Here is a 19904-nt window from a genome sequence, read left to right on the forward strand (position 1 = left end):
TTTGCGAAACATAGTTTCATTTATTGATATAACATTTCACAAATATAACAATCAATACTTTATTTTGGATGAATTTAAATCATTCTTATAATAGTTATTCATAATCTATTTTTCATATAAAGCCTTGATTCCTTCAATATCATTGGGGTGGAGGCCCTTGGTTCTTCCAGGATCAATGGTGGAGAACATGATTGCCTCCGGAATTTGGCTATGTTCGAGCCCCAGCAGATGGCCGATCTCATGGAGGGCTGTGGTTTCCAAGTCGAATGCATTTTGAACAGCGCCATTCACCCAATACTCGTCTGCGTCGTAGTGAAACCTTCCATCACTTGGTGCAAAGGCGTGGGCTATGGTTCTGCCTCGGCCATCAAATGGGGCACCATCACCGTGGTTCCCAGAGAAAAATCCGACTACAAGATCAGACTGTTCATTGTTGCCAACGCGTGAAAAAGTGAAGTGCGTGGCCGATGCCCATTTTCGGAAAGCACTATTCACTGGCTCGATTGCATCTGTACGGGTGTTCGGGATGAACCTATGAATGGAAAAAAGAAAATGAAAAAATTAGTTTCATTTGGAGCTATGTTATTTTGATTTTTAATTTATTATAAGATAGATTGTTTTTAAGCATTCAAGTGACCTCTTTTGTCATTTTAATAAGATAAGGGGAATTTTATAAAAATAATTATATAATCTATAAATTTTAGCAAAATTAATTTTCCGATATTGTGTGACACCATCATGGCCTGCCGAAGGTAATGCATTCGCACATGTGATTGTGGTGTCAATACCGCATAGCCACTTTAGATTCTAAAATGATATGTCCTCTATTTCATTTACTATGTCCTGGCACCATCATGGCCTGCCGAAGGTAATGCATTCGCACATGTGATTGTGGTGTCAATACCGCATAGCCACTTTAGGTTCTAAAATGATATGTCCTCTATTTCATTTACTATGTCCTGGCACCATCATGGCCTGCCGAAGGTAATGCATTCGCACATGTGATTGTGGTGTCAATACCGCATAGCCACTTTAGGTTCTAAAATGATATGTCCTCTATTTCATTTACTATGTCCTGGTACCATCATGGCCTGCCGAAGGTAATGCATTCGCACATGTGATTGTGGTGTCAATACCGCATAGCCACTTTAGGTTCTAAAATGATATGTCCTCTATTTCATTTACTATGTACGAGTTATTGTGGACACATGAATTTATGATAAATATAATTAGTAACTAATTAAAAATGTATGAGTAAAATATAATTATTCTATAATATAAATAATTATAAATTGAGATAACTCATTATACTAATTAAAATTTAAAAAAATATAAATTAAAAGTTTAAAATGAGATCAAAGATTGTAAATATTTTTTTTTTAAAAAAAATGATATGAGATGTAGAACGGACAGAAATAGTAATATACACAGTAGATGAGACGAAGGAAGTAAGTAATATGAGGAACTAAATAGATTATTTATTCATAAATATAATAGCACGACTATGTGCGAATAAAAATAAGTAGTTGATATAATATTTTTGAAATAAAAAATAAGTAATAGTCATGCATATATATATATTGTTTTTTTAGTAAATTACTACAATTTTATAAATTGAAGTACTCAAATTAATTCAACTTTTAAAAGGTAGGGTAAATATTGTTTAAAATGATTAGAACCTGTATGTTAAGTGTGTCTTGGACGCTGACCATCGAGGATTATTAGGAAAAAAGGCGTAGTTAGCAACAGTGTGAATAGATTTGGCAGGCCGACGGTGGTGGTTCTTTGTTGCCATGGTGTTGACGCCGTCGACAATGTCAGCGACTCCACATCGGGGCAAGGCCATTTTGGCCACAGTGGCGGCATCCAAAGTGCCGGTTGGGGAAACATGGTAGTTTTTTTGGTAGGTTTTGAGGGCGAATTCGAGGGCATTGTCAAAGTCATCATCATCGAGATGTGTTTGGTTTCGATAGTTGAGATAGCCGAATTGATGTAGGTAGTGTTTGAGGTTATGAAGGCCTTTAGTAGATTTATTGCCTTTGTGGCATCCTTCAAGGTCTTTGAGGAAGCTAAATGGCGACCGGGTTTTGGTGTTTGGAGGGAGTTTTCGGGAATGCGAAATCGGGATAATTAGGACAAGGATGAAGATTAGGGCAAGGAGAAATATGGGTTTGTTCGTTGCCATTGTTGATGATTTTTTGTTTTTGATTTTGTTTTTGAGGATGTTGTGCAAATGAATGTTGCCTATTTATATAGGAATTTCATGTGGGAAAAAGAACATGGCAAGATTTGAACGATTGAGTTGACGACTTGACATAGTTTTTGGTCTTTGGACTATTTAGTTGACGACTTGATTCACATTTGGAAAAAGGAACATGGGAGGAAATGAATCGAAGAGAAAAATGATATCATGTCCTCTGGTCATATGTTGTATCCTTTTCATTGATTGTCGTTCTCATCATTTTCATTTTCTTGGTATTTTTGTTGATAATTCATTTATGTTATTAACTTTAAGTTTTTATATAGGTTTTTGAGTTATGTTTTGGGGTCTATTTTGTATCGAGTTAGTCGGATTATCGGATTACCTGAAACAAAATAATCAAGAATAATTTGAACTTGGGCCGGAAGAATTTGTATGGCATTTGTATTTAATTTGAGATTTTAAGTTGAAAATCGAGTTTATATTCTATTAAAATTTGCTAATTTTTTTGTAATATCCATACCTCAATCTATAATGGAACACGACCTCAAGATACAAATGAACACCCCTAAAATTCATCATCACACACACATTAATGGATTTTTTTAAAAAAAATCAAAATCAAAATTGAATAGCAGTTTAAACATGATAGTATTTTGTAAGAAAAATCCATGTATTTTTATAATATCTTGTGATAATTAAATAATAAAAAATTGAAAATGAAAATCACTACAAATAAAGAAAGCCTTAGATTTTTATTTTTTATTTTATTATTTATTTATAACGTAGGAATATGGCAACACACTAAAATTATTTTGAATAATACAGGTGTAAACTTGGAAGTTGGAACACAAAATTAGTTTTGACACGAAAACTGTTGGAAGTTGTGTAAGAAAGAATAATGATATTATCGTTAGAAAACAATAACTCAACACTGAAAAACTATAATGATATGTTATTATATGATCATCGTCATCGTCATCGTCATTATTGTTATTATTAGAATAAAGAATTTGTAAATATTGACAATGAATTTCAAATTTATCAGTTCGATTTTACAACGAGTTTTTTTCCCACGAGCTTCAATAAAGAAGAGTTGTCGTGTTGGTGGAATCAGTCACCGTCGATCAAATGTCAATAATTTTAAAACCGTGTTTTTACGTATTCCCGAGTCTCTGGGAGACTCGTTGGAGTCTTTGTATTGTTGTGTTGAGAAAGTGTGATCGGTGGGGTGTTAAGGAAATTAGTAATAATTAATTTCTTATTGCAAAATTTGATGTCGACGGCCTAATCGGTTGGGCCTGTCGGTACTGATACCAAAAAAGATTTTCCGACTTCCTCTGAAAGTATTCGGGCTTGTCCGGAATTGGAAAATATTGCCATGAACAAATTAGGAACATAGTGATAAAATCAAGCAAGGCTGGTCCGATCGAATAAAAACTAATGCATAAGAAATCTGGAACTGAAATTTAATTGAAAAATTAGAAAATATTAAAAAATGAAATGCTTCAGTTTGAACATCAGAGGGTGATGATCAAATTCGACGACCACTTTTCAACAAGACTTGCTATTGGGCTGTGTTGTTATTTTCGTTTCTTTTGTTTTGATGGATGGTTGGGATTGGTTCATGTTGGGATTCCCGTTTACGAATATATGATTAATGACTGCGTTTTTCTGATAGTTCAAACTTTTAGGTGAGACGGTCATTCTAGATCCGACATAGTATCAGAACTTGGCTAGGTCTCGATCAGAATAAAAAATCTTTAAATTTTTCACTTTTGAATATTATATAGTCTTTTGATCTCATAAAAAATCAAGTTGGATTAGTTGAAAATTGACATGTCACTACTAGAAATATATAGAATTGTTTCGAAAAAATTGTCTTGAAATCAATATATATAGATACGAGATAATTTGTTGAATACTCTTGGCAATTGTCTCGAAACCGTTTCAGTGGCCATTTGATTGTGACAATTTTGAAAGTCATAGAAAACCGAGACAAATTGTCTTGTTAGATTGACCGATAAAATATCGTGACAAAATATTGTCACGAAGATACCCACAATATTATGATGTGAGAAATTATAAAAATATCCTTATAATTATAAATAAGAGTGAAGTCTCCACAAGCCGTGACACACAAAAAAATTAGAAATCCTAATATGTGGTTCAAGTTTATATCTTTTCTAATCCGTAAAAAAAAGGTTGTTTGATCCGATCACGAGCGAAGGTAACAATCCCGATCTCGAGTTACAAGGATAAATTCACTTGTTGTTCCATGTACGCTTTCACTTTAAGTTTAATCATATAATCATTGTAGGATTGATTATAGTACTTTCTCTATCCCACTTAATTTGTTCCATATTTTTATTTTCGTCCGTTCCATTTTATTTTTTGAAAATATAATTATACATCTTAATCACATTTTAAAATTCATAATTTATTCATTTTTATTTTAATTAAACTATTTAGCCATCTTAATTTATAATTATTTTTATTAAAATCATAATTATTTTTATTAATATATTTTTAATTACTTACTAATTATTAATATACTTTTTAATTACTTATTAATTATAATACAAGGACAATTTAATTGGGACGAAATAAATATTAATAATACTTTTGTGATTATTGTGCACCATGCTTTTGTTACAAGAATTAGAAATTGAGGTATAAGATGCAATTAAATGATTCAGTCAATAAGGGAACCATATATCAATATGTAGATTGACTATCACCATTGTTGGGACTTCCGTTTGCGGATATAATGATTAATGACTATGTTTTTCTAATAGTTCGAACTTTTAGATGAGATTATCATTCAACATCGGACATGGTATCAGAAGTTTTCACCTTTTAGGTGAGACTGTCATTCAACATCCGACAACCATACCTGCTACAATGTAGCAATTACCAAATTTTGTACAATATCATATCCATCAAAGATGCATATATCATATTTCCTTATATCCAACAAAGTCAACATACAAACAATAATACAAGAGCAGCAACAATCAATTTTTTGTTGCACAGCTCATTAGCATCAAATTAGAATTCTCGTATAGGAAAACTTAACAATATGCAGGAAATATTAGCGTTGTCTGAACCATAGTGGTAAATTTGAAAAAAAAGAAAAAAAAAGAAAGAAAGAAATGTATCCATCAACACGACGATAGTGTTGATTTTCAATGGGCGAATCAAAGTCTATGCCTACCTCTTTTGAAACTCTTGGCGGTACCGGAGCATGAAAAACCACTCTCCATCGTAAATTGGCTCGGAAAAATGGGATCCATCGGAGAAGGAATTAGATCCCAATTAGGGTTTTCTTAGTCGTCGGGGGAGGATCACGATTTATGGAAGTGTAGTAAATGAATTAAGTTTGGGTTTGGGACCATTTAACTTTTATTTGCGTATGTATTTTGTTTTATTCTTTAGTATTTTCAAAGTAATTTATTTTATATTGAACAATAGTTAATTATGTTGATTTGTAAATGTTTAGTATATGTTTTAGGCAGATATAATTTATTAAAAAGAAAAACATAACGATTATTGGAGAGGTACGGAAAAAAATATACCAACTATCATGAAACGGGTTTAGGGTAAACAAAACATTTTGATTAATAGTGCAAGAATACATCCAAATCTTAAAGAAACATCACGTCCATGGATACAAGATGGGATAATAGGAAGAAAAAGTAGAAATGATGAGAATCCAACTTCAGATATAAGGATTAGGGGCACTAGACTAGAGTGCACTCTCATCCTTATTTATTAATATAGCATTGCATAAATATTAAATATAACACTCAATACTTCATTTGGATGCATGTATATTATTCTCACATGTATTCATAGTCTATCTTCCATATAAAGCCCTAATACCTTGAATATCATCGTTGTGAAGGCCTTTAGTTATTCCGGAGTCAATGTTGGGGAACATGATCGCCGCCGGAACTTGGCTATGTCCGAGCCCCAATAGATGGCCGATCTCATGGATGGCGACGGTTTCTAAATCGTATCCACCTTGAATGGCTCCGATCACCCAATTCTCATCTGCGTCGTAGTGAAACCTTCCATTAGTTGGTGCAAAGGCGTGGGCTAAGATTCCACCTTGGCCGTCAAATGGGCTATTGTCGCCGTGGTTTCTACGGAAAAACGCGACTACAATATCAGTTTGGGCGTTGCTGCCAACGCGCGAAAAAGTGAAGTGCGTGGCGGAGGCCCATCTCTGGAAAGCACGGTTCACTGGCGCGATTGCACGGATTGGAGTGTCCGGCCTAAACCTACAATTCAAATGAAAGAAAAAACGATGATTGGCGCGAACTTCTTAATGCTTCTTTAGTTTATTTATTTTAAAATTATTATATGATTGTATGTAAAATTATTTTTATTATTTTTCTTCATTAAGGATGATATGCTACTATCTATTAAAAACGATGATATGCTACTATCTATTAAAAACATACCAGATAAAAACACTCTTCATTTGGTAAATATTTTTAAGGCTTCCATTGCTCTTGTTTATTATTTTATTTGTATTATTATTATTTTTTCAAAGATGATCAATTTATAACTATTTATATATTTTTACTAAAAAAAATAATATAATTCTTAATAGATTATAAGTCATAAAATAAGAAGCTACTAGAGGATAATAAGACACCATTAAAGAAGAAACTCTTGTCTTAAAAATTACTCCCAAAAATTATAAATATTTGAAAAGCTACTACTCTTATTTATTCGTACTATTATTATTTTTTAAAAGATGGTTATTTTTAATTTGTTTATATATTTTTGCTAGTAACAACAATATATTTACAAATTACAATAGATTTTTTTTTTTGGCATTTGTGATAAAAATAAGAAATGGGTATTAGTGGCGCACATATATTTTTTTTCTTTATTAATGGGAATGTAATGCATAATTGAAAAGTAAAAACAAAAATATTTACTTCGAGTTTAATTTTTTGTTTATGGTATGAATAACAATTTAGGAAATTATGATGATTGTATAGTAAAAAATTAAAATTAAATCGAACTCTAAAACAGAGCAAAGAAATACTGCTTAAATTTCTTCAAACCTGTATCTTAAGTGTGTCTTCAACAGTGGCCAACGGGGATTATTGGGAAAAAAAGAATATTTAGCACTGTCAATAGATTGGTTCTTTGTTTCCATGGTGTTGACGCCCTCGACAATGTCGGCGACTCCACATCGGGGAGAGGTCATTTTGGCCACGGTGGCGGCATCCATAGTCCCGGTCGGGGAAACATGGAAGTTCTTTTGGTAGGTTTTGATGGCGGATTCAAGGGCATTGTCAAAGTCATCATCTTCAAGATGTGTTTGGTTTCGATAGTTGAGATAGCCGAAATGATGTAGGTAGTGTTTGAGGTAATGGAGACCTTTAGTAATATTGCCTTTGTGGCATCCTTGAAGGCCTTTGATGAAGCTAAATGGCGACGGGGTTTTGGCGTTTGGAAGGTCTTTCCGGGCTTGCGAAATCGAGATAATTATGGCAAGGATGAAGATTAGGGGAAGGAGATGAAAGGGTTTTTTCATTGCCATGGTTGATGTTTTCTTTGTTTTTTGCAAAAGGAATTGAGAATTGATGATGTTGTGCAAATGAATGTTACCTATTTATAGGCATTTCATGTGGAAAAATGTACATGGCAAGTGTGTTGTATAAATATATGTGGTGGATTGAAATCAAGTATTGTTGTATAATACTCTAATATGTGTTGTTAGTTTATGTGATGTATTTATATTATATGAATACATACAATGCGCTGCTTATAATAACATCATGTACTATTTAACAACACACCGTGTGCTGCGTAAAATTCAACACCGTAGTCATCACCGTGTATATATATATAGTGTGAAAGAGGTGAGAGATATGAAAAAAAAAAAAAAAGAAGACTAAGGATCCCATTTCTTAATGAACATATTCTAATATTTTTTGAATTATTTTTATTTAATTATTTTTGCTATATGAAGTATATATATATATATATATATAAAATTATTTAAACAAGAAAGACATATAGAATAAAGGTGTAGGGGCAGGAGCAAGTAGGGATGGAGAAATTTACCGAATATATTGAAATACCGACTCATCGTATCGTATTGTGTCGAAAATATCGAAAATTTCGGTATACCAAAAATTTCAGTACGGTATGGTTATCGTACCAAAGTTTTCGATACGGTATCGATATGAATTTTCGGAGAGTTCAGTGTTTCGGTATGATACGGTACTGATATTATTTTTATAAAATAAATTAATTATTAATATAAATAATAATTATTAATTTTTTCTTAAATCATAAAAAAAAATATGTAAACTATTGAAAATTTATTGATTTTTTTATAATATTTTTATGGTGGAGAATGATGATATTTATTAATTTTTAATTATTTTGAAATTTAAAATTATATTTTCGGTATAATCGGTATATACCGGTATCTGCTGAAATCAAATTTTTTTGTATAAATGTTATATACCGGTATCGTACCAAAATTGAAAATTTCGATATAAACGGTGTATACCGGTACCGTACCGAAAATTTCGGTATAGCGAAATTCGGTATATTGAAACTTTCGGTATATTTTTGTCGTACCGAAAAATTCAGTATGGTATCAGTATCAATCGATATTTTCGGTACAGTACGGTACGTTGTCCAGGGAGAAGAGAAGCCCTTGGTTTGCCGTGCTGTCGAAAAAAAATTTAAAAAAGAGCACGTGACATGCATGTGAATAAGTTATGTATTATTTTTAATGGTAAAATATACTAGTACAATTTTAAATAATAATAACAATAATAATAATAAGTTATGTATATTTATATTTTAAATTGTTTAATTGTAAAGTAATTATTTTAAAAATATTTTATTTATTTTAATAAATATTTTTATTGTATCATTATTTTGTTATTTTTACATAAAAAAATTAAATTTATATTATTTTTAATTAATTAGTATAATTAAAATATTATTACTTTTAAACTTGATGCGAAAAATAAATATAAATTTATAAAATAGACCGAAGGAATATTATACTACACCCATGGGATTCGGTTTATCTAGGGTGTGTTTGTTTGGAGGATTGGATTTTAAATCTACTATTCATTTTATTTTTTTCTCCCAAAAATATCAAATCAAATATTTATTTTTTATTTTTTATATTAAACTAAAAATCAATTTTACATTCAAAACATCACATCAACATTTATTTATATCACATCATACAACTATTCAAATTCAAAATTTTTATTATTCAAATCCCAACTCAAAATCCAAACCCCAGACAAACACAGCCTAAAAAAATAAATAAATCATGTCTGCTGATATATGTATGTATTCTTGTATGCACTGAGGAAGTTAAAAAACTCGTGGGCTGCTGCTCTCTTCTCCTTTTGGATGGTTTTATGTTAGATGAGTTTGTTTCTTTAAATTGAATTTGATTTTAATTTTTATTTAAATATTATTTTGATATAATTGTTGAGAAAAAAAAAAATAATAATGACAGTAAAATTTTGGATGGGTCTGGATATAAGCCAAACGGCCTAGAAGTTGGGAAAAAGAAGTCGGACAAACGGAAGGTCTGTCAAGAGGAAGGTTGGGCAAGGAAGAAGTATGGATAGATGCAGAGGTCTGTCAAGAGGACAGTTTGTCCATCTAAAGAGATAAGACAAATAGAGTCGGTCGGTTGCTCTGTGGTCGGGACCACATTTGGTTGCTCTGTGGTCGGGACCACAATCGGTTGTTGCGGAGTTCGGACCAAGTAAGGTCGGTGCGATAAGGTCGGACAATGAGGTCGGACCTGGTCGGGCCAAGCTTAAAGGTCGGGTGCAAACAGGCCGAATTCGAAAGTCGGGTATGGTAAGGTCTGGTGTGGAGATGAGGCAGGATAAGGTCGGGCGTAATGAGATCGGACAGTGAAGTAGCATGTGCAGGTCGGGGTGAGAGAGCAGTTCTGGGGCGATTAACAGCAATTTGGAGGAAGTTGCAACTGGCAAACGGTTTTTTAAGGTCCGACCTGGTAGGACGGTTGACACACGTGTCAATAAAAGAGAACTTTTGGGGCGGTTAACTGCGGTTATGGTAACCGACCAGATAGCGGTTCGAACCGTTTCTTCAACTGGGTTATTTAAGGATCCGGTGCTGTTCGAAAAAAAGGCATCTCCAATCGACATCAAATTCAAGAGAATTACTTTTGGGGATCACCACTTTTATTTTCCAGTCTTTTATTTTATTTTTCCTATTTTATTTTATGAATTCTACAGTGTTTAGAGATCTCTAATATCAGGCACTCATCTATCAAATTTGAGGATATTTCTCTATCTTCGGATTTCACTTTTTATTGTTGAAAAATTGCATCAACAATAATATTTTGTAAAATATTTAATATTAGAGTAAAGTGGTGTGTTATGTAAGTTTATTTGCTTTTTTTTTTCAATATTTATATTGTTTGTAATTTTAATAAAAATATAATTTTATAAATTAAATTTTAAATAATAAAGAAAATGAACACATAAGCTTGTTTGGTCGTAGTTTGAAATTGAATGTTATCAAAATTTTTGGTTGAATAGTATTTTGAGATGATATTTGAAAGAAAAAATAGTGAATTTTATTGAAAACTGTGTCGAATGAATAATATTGATTTTAATTTGAAATAATAAAAGAAAAAAGTCTATATTGCTAATAAAAATACTATTTTCTATCATAAAATATCATATCAAAATATTATTTTAACAAAAATTCAAATCAACCCTATATTTTAAATTAATTTCAAACCCCGACCAAACTATCCATATATAACTTATCCAAGAATAAAACCTAAACAAATATAAAAATAAAAAATCATAATAAAAAGAAAACAAATTATAAAATGAATGTCACCAAAGTAAACAAACATTTGTGCGTTATTATTTTTGAAATTATTGAACTTTATAAAGTAACTCATAAATTGATAGAAAAACTTATAAATTATTGAACGATAAAATTATTGAACTTTATAGAAAACTCGTAAATTGATAGAAAAACTAGTAAATTATTAAACGATGAAATTATTGAACTTTATAGAAAACTCGTAAATTGATAGAAAAATTCGTAAATTATTGAACATTATAGAAAACGTATATTATTGAACTTTATCGAAAACTCGTAAATTGATAGAAAAATTCGTAAATTATTGAACATTATAGAAAACGTATAATGCACAAATCCTTTTTTGCTTGTGCCATTCATTTTATAGTTTGTTTTCTTTTATTTTTTTATAAAATATTAGTAGTTACTAGTTTTACAAATTTTCTTAAAAAAAATTGTCGATTTAGAAGTTAGGTTTGAAATTGAGAATAATAAAATTTTGAATTAAAATAATTTTTTGATACAATATAAATAAGTGTTGATATAATATTTTGAATGTAAATTTATATATTACTTTTTTACTATAATATAAAAATATATATAAGCTTGATATTTTTTTTAAAAAAAATTATAAATACTAAAAATCGAATATAAAACTTACTCTGCACATACACACAAACACAACTGTATATTTAACTGTATTTATTTTCATTCAAAAAATATCATACAGGCGCAAACGCAAACATATACTATATAACACAAATATATCACTTTAAAACTATTAAAGAAAAACACCAAAAAAAAAAATGTATTATTATGGAATTTAATTTTAATCTTTTTTACTATGCAACAATCACGATTTTCTCTAAAAAGATATTTATCCATTCCATAACAAATGTGTCATTTTTTATTTATGTCCGTCCCAAAATAAGGTATTGCTTCCTTATTTAGTAATTGTACATAACATAATAAATATCTTTATAACCTATAATATATTACAATTATTCTTATATTATACAATATTAATGTGGATATATTTGTCTTTTTTACTACAAACCAATATAATACTAATATTTAAACATTTATGTTCAAAAAATAAATAGTACTATTTTTCCAATACAGGAGTATTTATTATTATTATTATTATTTTATAAAATATCATATTTAAACTACTATTCAAATAAAAATCCAAAATAAAATAACAAAACCAAAATCCAAAAGAAGATTTGAGTTTCTTGTTTTGATAGATATATTTGTGAAAAAAAAAAAAAATTATAGAATTCAAATAAAAATTTAATTTCAAATCAAAATGAAACAAATCCATGAATGTGATTTTACTTCTGTTTTATATGTTTAAAAAATCTGCTCAATTAACGTAAGACATATATGATGTCCTAATTTTTTTTAGTTTGTTGTTTGTTGTTTGTTTATTTTTTTTATTTTTTTAAAAAACTTTGATATACAATTAATTTAATCAATTATAATTACACAAATTAAAGGTATCAATTAGTGTTTATAATTTAAGTAAATTATTTTAGTAAATCATAATTACACAAATTAAATATCATGATTTAGAATTTATAATTTAGTCAAAGTATAATTATATAAATTAATGGTTGTAATGGTCATCTTAGAAAAGTTAGTGTTAAATGGTTGAGTGGATGGGCGCACCCATGGCTTATGGGGGTTCATATGTCAAATAATAGTATTAATAATCATTATAAATTTCATATATATTTTCAAATTAAATTCTATCGATTAAATAATTGATTGATTTTTCAATAAAATTAAAATTAAGAATAATTTTTGTTTTCATAGTTGGGTAATGAAGTGATAATAGCTTTCTATAAAAAATGATTTATCAAAAAAAAATAAAAATGACATTTGGTAGAGAAATTGAGGCTGTTAATTTAGAATTGGATTTTAATTTTAATTTTAATTTTAAATTTTTTTTTTTCTTTTTTTGCTATAAAATCAAATAGTAGGTCTAAAATTAACATCACAATTTTAAACAAATAAAAATATGACTGATTGTCTTTTTACCTCAAGCAGCCCTATATTTGTAAAATTAGAGTTTTGGGGTAATATTCTATAAAAATACATTAACTTATCTTATAAAATTAACTTTCAAATTACTATATTAAAATTAAGATTAAGATTAAAAACTATATCACAAAATCAAACTCTCGAAGTAAATAAACCATGAGAGATTCAATAAAAGACATTTAAAATGAGCAATATGTGTTTTTAAATCTGTAAGTTAAGTTGGGTCGACCTTAGAGATGTTATAACGCATAATGGTGTTGATTGGATTTGGAAAAATGGTCATAGTGATTCTTATTCGTTGATATGTATTGTGGTCATTGATGATGTCGGGGACTCCACAACGGGTGGCGGTTAGTTGGGATACTGTTGTAGCATCCAATGTGTCGACGGGGTTAATGTGGAAATATTCTTGGTAGGCTTTGAGGGAAGATTCGAGGTTTGTATCGAATACATATTTGTTGAGATTGGCCTCGTTTTCATATTGGAGATAACCAAAACCTTGAAATTAGTGTTTGAGCTTATAGAGACCTTCATTTGTGTTAAAAATTTTGAGAGAAAATAATGAGATTGCTTTATTGATCATAAAAATAAGAGACCTAATATAAGTAATGATAAGACTAAATCTAAATATAATTATACTAAATTTAAAAATAAATAAATAAATAAATCATGCCTGCTAATATATGTATATATTCTTGTATGCATTGAGGAAGTTCAAAAACTCGTGGTCTGCTGCTCTCCTCTCCTTTTGGATGGTTTTATGTTAGATGAGTTTGTTTCTTTGAAATTGAATTTTAAATATTATTTTGATATAATTATTTTGTAATTTTAATAAAAATATAATTTTATAAATTAAATTTTAAATAATAAAGAAAATGAACACATAAGCTTGTTTGGTCGTAGTTTGAAATTAAATGTTATTAAAAATTTTGCTTAAATAGTATTTTGAGATGATATTTGGAAGAAAAAATAATGAATTTTATTGAAAACTGTGTCGAATGAATAATATTGATTTTAATTTAAAATAATAAAAATACTATTTTCTATCATAAAATATCATATCAAAATATTATTTTAACAAAAATTCAGATCAAACACTATATTTTAAATTAATTTCAAACCCCGACCAAACAAACCATATATAACTTATCCAAGAATAAAAGCTAAACAAATATAAAAATAAAAAATCATAATAAAAAGAAAACAAATTATAAAATGAATGTCACCAAGTAAACAAACATTTGTGCGTTATTATTTTTGAAATTATTGAACTTTATAGAAAACTCGTAAATTGATAGAAAAACTCATAAATTATTGAACGATGAAATTATTGAACTTTATAGAAAACTCGTAAATTGATAGAAAAACTTATAAATTATTGAACGATAAAATCATTGAACTTTATATTAAACTCATAAATTGATAGAAAAACTCGTCAATTATTGAGGCTGTTAATTTAGAATTGGATTTTAATTTTAATTTTAATTTTTTTTGCTATAAAATCAAATAGCAGATCTAAAATTAACATCACAATTTTAAACAAATAAAAATATGACTGATTGTTTTTTTACCTCAAGCAGCCCTATATTTGTAAAATTTAGAGTTTTGGGATAATATTCTATAAAAATACATTAACTTATATTATAAAAGTAACATTCAAATTACTATATTAAAATTAAGATTTAAAACTATATCACAAAATCAAACTCTCGAAGTAAATAAACCTTGAGAGATTCAATGAAAGACATTTAAAATGAGCAATATGTGTTTTTAAACCTATAAGTTAAGTTGGGTCGACGTTAGAGATGTTATAATGCACAATGGTGTTGATTGGATTTGGAAAAATGGATCATAGTGATTCTTATTCGTCGATATGTATTGTGGTCATCGATGATGTCGGGGACTCCACAACGGGTGGCGGTTAGTTGGGATACTGTTGTAGCATCCAATGTGTCGATGGGGTTAATGTGGAAATATTCTTGGTAGGCTTTGAGGGAAGATTCGAGGTTGGTATCGAATACATATTTGTTGAGATTGGCCTCGTTTTCATATTGGAGATAACCAAAACCTTGAAATTAGTGTTTGAGCTTATAGAGACCTTCATTTGTGTTAAAAATTTTGAGAGAAAATAACGAGATTGCGTTATTAATCATAAAAATAAGAGACCTATAAAGGTAATATAGAACAGACTCAATAGACTCAAATATAAGTAATGATAAGACCAAATCTAATTATAATTATACTAAATCTAAAATTAAATATTTAAAATATCTCAACAATTTGGATTAATTTTGTGGCTTCCTTGAAAGTTATTGATGAAATTTAACGGTGAAAGAACTTTTATGGAATGAGCAATAGAAAAATTAGGAGAAAGACGAAGATGGAAAGCTTTGAGTGTAAGTTTAGATTTTTTTTTTTTTTAAATAATAATAATAAAGATAGAAGGAATGTTTCTTTAGATTTGAATTGGGCTGCCTAAGTTCTATATAAACTTAGCACTAAGTATGTTATTGTCCGTTTTGGGCCGAGTTTTTATGAATTTGTTTTTGGACTTTTTAAAAATGTCTTATGTAATAGAGTTCTTGTGAAATTATAAAGTGTAATGTTTTTTTTTTTTTTTTTTCAAATATTTTAATATGAGACTTGAGTTTGCTAGGGTTTGATCTATATTTTTATATATGTTTGATTTATTTTCTCTGTGACTTATACTTTAAAATTATTAGTGCAAATATTTGACTTAATTGCCCCAAACGTAGATCATCATGATCGAACTAGGTCAATAAAATTTTATATTCTTATGTGATTTTCTTGATTTTATAATTTTCACAACTCCGAAACTATATATATATGTACTTAAATAGAGAATCCAAAAAACAAGGAATGAAAGAAAAAGCTAAAGAAACAATTTATTGATGTAATATTCATAAATATAACAAGCAATACTTTTTTTTGGGGTGCATGTAAGTTATTCTTATACGTATTCATTTTATATAGTCTATCTTCCATATAAAGCTCTGATTCCTTGAATATCATCCTGGTGAAGGCCTTTGGTTCGGCCGGCGGCAATGCCGGAGAACATGATGGCCGCCTGAACTTCACTGTGTCCGAGCCCCAATAGATGGCCAATCTCATGGAGGGCGACGGTCTCCATGTCGAATCCACCTTGGATGGCTCCGTTCACCCAATTCTCGTCTGCATCATAATGAAACCTTCCATTAGTTGGTGGAAAGGCGTGGGCTAAGGTTCCACCCGGGCCTTCAAATGGGAAGCCGTCGCCATGGTTTCTTGAGAAAAACCCAACTACAAGATCGGATTGTGCATTGTTGCCAACGCGTGAAAAAGTGAAGTGTGTGGCGGCTGCCCATTTTCGGAAAGCACTGTTCACTGGCGCGATTGCATCTGCACGAGTGTTCGGGCTGAACCTGCGATTCAAATGAAAAAAAAAAAAGGGGAGGGGGGAATTTAATTTAAATTTAATTGCAGGTGGGGCTCGATCATTTTGATTTTTTTAAGTCATATTTTTTTATAAAAAATATATATTTATAAGATAACTATTTAAATTTAAGAAAGGCTTTATATATTTGTAAGATTTTACCCATATTTTACTATTCCAAAAACTATTAAATATTAATTGTGAGTGTAGTTTTTTCCGTGTCAATTTACATTAAATGGTGCGGAAAGGAGCATCATATTCTAAAATTGACTCCAATTTAATACTAGGCCTTTGAAGCCAAAATAATTTTGATAAAATAATATAAATAATGTTTAAAATTTTTTTAGATAATGTAAATGACAGTCTCGCTTTAAACTTTTAGGTGAAACCACCATTTATATATTCTAACATAAAAAATAATTTATATCATCTAACATAATTGTTGAAATAACCTGTATGTTAAATGTGTCTTAGACGCTGGCCAACGAGGATTATTGGGGAGAAAGGCGAAGTTAGCGACAGTGTGGATAGATTTGGCGGGCTCATGATGGTGGGGTTTCTTTGTTGCCATGGTGTTGACGCCGTCGACAATGTCGGCGACTCCACATCGAGGCGAAGTCATTTTGGCCACGGTGGCGGCATCCAAAGTGCCCGTCGGGGAAACATGATAATTTTTTTGGTAGGTTTTGAGGGCATATTCGAGGGCATTGTCAAAGTCATCGTCGTCAAGATGTGTTTGGTTTTGATAGTTGAGATAGCCAAATTGATGGAGGTAATGTTTGAGGTTATGGAGGCCTTTAGTGTTATTGCCTTTGTGGCATCCTTGAAGGTCTTTAATGAAGCTAAATGCCGACGGTGTTTGGGTGTCGGGAAGGATTTTTCGGGAATGCGAAATCGGGATAATTAGGACAAGGATGAAGATTAGGGAAAGGAGGTGAAAGGGTTTGTTCATCGCCATGGTTGATGTTTTCTTTGTTTCTTGCAAATAAAGTGAGAATGTTTTGGTTTTTGATGAAGTTGTGCAAATGAATGTTACCTATTTATAGGCATTTCATGTGGAAAAAAATGGACATGGCAAGACTTGGACTGTTTAGTTGATGACTTTGACATTTGGAAAAAAGAACAAGTCAATCATTGTGTAAATTGACTATAGTTTTTGTTCTTTGTATTATTGAGTTGAAGACTTGGCATTTGGAAACAAGAACGTGTAAATAACGTGACATATTTTATAAACATTTTTTTATTTGGTTGTATTCTGATTAAAAATGACAATTAGGGTGGTGTTAATAGGGTTCATATGGGTAGTGACGAAATTATCATTTAAATTTGGGGGTAAAACGATATAATTTATTTAACGTTTAAATAAAAATTAATGATAAAATTATATATAAATTTAGATAATTTTAGAAGCAAATTATATATAAATACATTAAAATTAATATTTTTAATATTAAAAAAAAATTTAGTGTAATTCCGTTCCGGCATATAGGATTCAAATGTTATATTCGAGACATATTATGAATTTAAGTGAATTTTTATTTTTAAAGCTGGTCTATACGTCGCATCGATGTGAAGTTCGTATTACTTAATGAAGCCTCAAAATAATTCAGCAGTGTCTGGGAGCCATTCTGTACTGCTATATGATATGATATTATTATATAATCATAAATATAATAAAAAAATAAAAAATTCTATATATATATATATATATATATTCAATAAAAAAATATTATCTGAGATAATATAAATATATATTTGATATACTCCAATCTGTCTACTAAAAAAAGAAAGTGTTTCTATTTCCTTTATATAATTAATATTGGGTAAACTGTTTTTTTAGTTCCGTAACTGGATCCTTTATTATTTTAATCTCGTAAGTGGAGTCTATCGCAAATTAGTCCCATAAGTAAAAAAATTTCGCTGTTTTAGTTCTCCGGCGCCGGAGACGCCTGCGTGGCTCGCTGGAGGTGGCGTGTCCGCCAGGTGTCGGGCCAGGTCAGCGACACCTGTCGGACACGTGGAACTTTTTTTTAATTGTACCAAATAAAAAAATACAAACAAAAAATTAAAAATAAGTTTTAAAAAAAAATTTAAAAAATGAAAAAAAAAAAAAAATCCACGTGTCCGCCAGGTCAGCGATGACCTGGCGGACACGTCACCTCCGGCGAGCCAAGCGGGCGTCTCCGGCGCCGGAGGACTAAAACAACAAAAAAATTTCAATAGAACTAGTTTGCTACATGCTCCACCCACGAGACTAAAAAAACAGTTTACCCAAGTAATATATTATATTTTTTACTGCTATATATTAACTCAAAACCTATATGGAAACACGCAAAATTTCAATCTTAATAAATAAATATAATTTAAAAGAATTAAAGAAATGCGCATTATTGCGTTCAGAATCACACACACAAAATTATTAGTAGTTTTTATCTTCTTGTTCCATTTCTTCATTTTTTTTTGAAGAAAAGAAAATGATCATTCCTATTTGAATTTTTCTCCAAGTGGAATACATTATTGAAAAAAAAAATACAATAATAGAAGAAACGTGTAACGTAACACTAGTGCTGTAAAAAAAGGTGGAAACTTGCCAAAATTTATTTTGAATGTGGGTGTGTAACGTGGGAATATAATTAGATTCAACCAACATTAATTTAGACGAAATCATGTAAAATTAATTTTTAATATAATATATAAAATAAAAAGTATATTTTGATTTGATAGTTTAAAATAAAAATTAATGAATAATGAAATTTTGAAGAAATCCTCCAAAAAACACATCTATTATGATTCATTGTTATATTATTATTATTAAAAGAAAGATGAAAAAAAAGTTTATTTCAAAATACAATATTTGGTCATGCAAACAAATTCACTAACCAACAATCCAATTATCTCTAATACGAAATATTGCATGCTTTCCAATTTTCTCATGTAACTATTTCAAATCAATATTTTTATTATTTAAATTCGATTTGAATTTAATTCAAACACATAGCAACACAAATATTCGATTTTATTCCAAGTTTTTTCCCAAGAGCTTCAATAAAGATTTGTTGCCGTGGTCGTTGAATCAGTCGCGGTTGATCAAATGTTAGAAATATTAAAATCGTGTTTTACGTATGCCCGAGTCTGTGGGAGACTTGTATTGTTGTGGAGAAAGCGTGATTGGTGGGGTGTTAAGAGATTAGTAATAATTAATTATGTTAGCAGATTTCCGTAACAGCTTCAATACGGCGTCGTAGAGTCTAAAATTCGTGAGTATATTTTTTTCGAGTCGTGTTGGGTCTGGAATTTCTGGAGAAAGCGTGTCGGTGGGGTAGTCCGAAATTGGTACTATTATTTATTTATTTATTTATT

The 19904-nt window shown here is 29.9% G+C and overlaps 3 protein-coding genes across 3 annotated transcripts; all 3 read right to left on the minus strand.

Annotated features, from left to right (window-relative positions):
* Nucleotides 1–2208, minus strand: LOC127242347 (metalloendoproteinase 3-MMP-like). The gene is made up of 2 exons (XM_051261852.1): nt 1680–2208; nt 1–532 (listed from the first exon to the last, which is right to left on the minus strand). The coding sequence occupies exons 1-2, from the start codon at nt 2183–2185 to the stop codon at nt 106–108; spliced, it is 933 nt and encodes a 310-aa protein (XP_051117809.1). The 5' UTR covers nt 2186–2208; the 3' UTR covers nt 1–105.
* A 3560-nt stretch (nt 2209–5768) lies between these two features.
* Nucleotides 5769–7798, minus strand: LOC127242349 (metalloendoproteinase 5-MMP-like). Its single transcript, XM_051261854.1, has 2 exons — nt 7285–7798; nt 5769–6486 (listed from the first exon to the last, which is right to left on the minus strand). Exons 1-2 carry the CDS (start codon nt 7764–7766, stop codon nt 6060–6062), a joined length of 909 nt encoding a protein of 302 aa, XP_051117811.1. The 5' UTR covers nt 7767–7798; the 3' UTR covers nt 5769–6059.
* An 8211-nt stretch (nt 7799–16009) lies between these two features.
* LOC127242348 (metalloendoproteinase 5-MMP-like) lies at nt 16010–17540 on the minus strand. The gene is made up of 2 exons (XM_051261853.1): nt 16997–17540; nt 16010–16533 (listed from the first exon to the last, which is right to left on the minus strand). Exons 1-2 carry the CDS (start codon nt 17500–17502, stop codon nt 16107–16109), a joined length of 933 nt encoding a protein of 310 aa, XP_051117810.1. The 5' UTR covers nt 17503–17540; the 3' UTR covers nt 16010–16106.
* Nucleotides 17541–19904: the final 2364 nt, after the last annotated feature.

Source organism: Andrographis paniculata, unplaced genomic scaffold (genome assembly GCF_009805555.1).
Source record: "Andrographis paniculata isolate CXL003 unplaced genomic scaffold, ASM980555v1 Contig86END, whole genome shotgun sequence".
Classification (NCBI taxonomy): domain Eukaryota; kingdom Viridiplantae; phylum Streptophyta; class Magnoliopsida; order Lamiales; family Acanthaceae; genus Andrographis; species Andrographis paniculata.

Excerpts from the sequence above, each read along its gene's own strand:
- LOC127242349 (XM_051261854.1), bottom strand. The coding sequence starts at position 7,766 with ATGGCAATGAAAAAACCCTTTCATCTCCTTCCCCTAATCTTCATCCTT. Across the intron at positions 6,487-7,284 it reads AAGACACACTTAAGATACAG|GTTTAGGCCGGACACTCCAA; the intron begins GTTTGAAGAAAT and ends TTTGAATTGTAG.
- LOC127242347 (XM_051261852.1), bottom strand. The coding sequence starts at position 2,185 with ATGGCAACGAACAAACCCATATTTCTCCTTGCCCTAATCTTCATCCTT. Across the intron at positions 533-1,679 it reads AAGACACACTTAACATACAG|GTTCATCCCGAACACCCGTA; the intron begins GTTCTAATCATT and ends TTCCATTCATAG.
- LOC127242348 (XM_051261853.1), bottom strand. The coding sequence starts at position 17,502 with ATGGCGATGAACAAACCCTTTCACCTCCTTTCCCTAATCTTCATCCTT. Across the intron at positions 16,534-16,996 it reads AAGACACATTTAACATACAG|GTTCAGCCCGAACACTCGTG; the intron begins GTTATTTCAACA and ends TTTGAATCGCAG.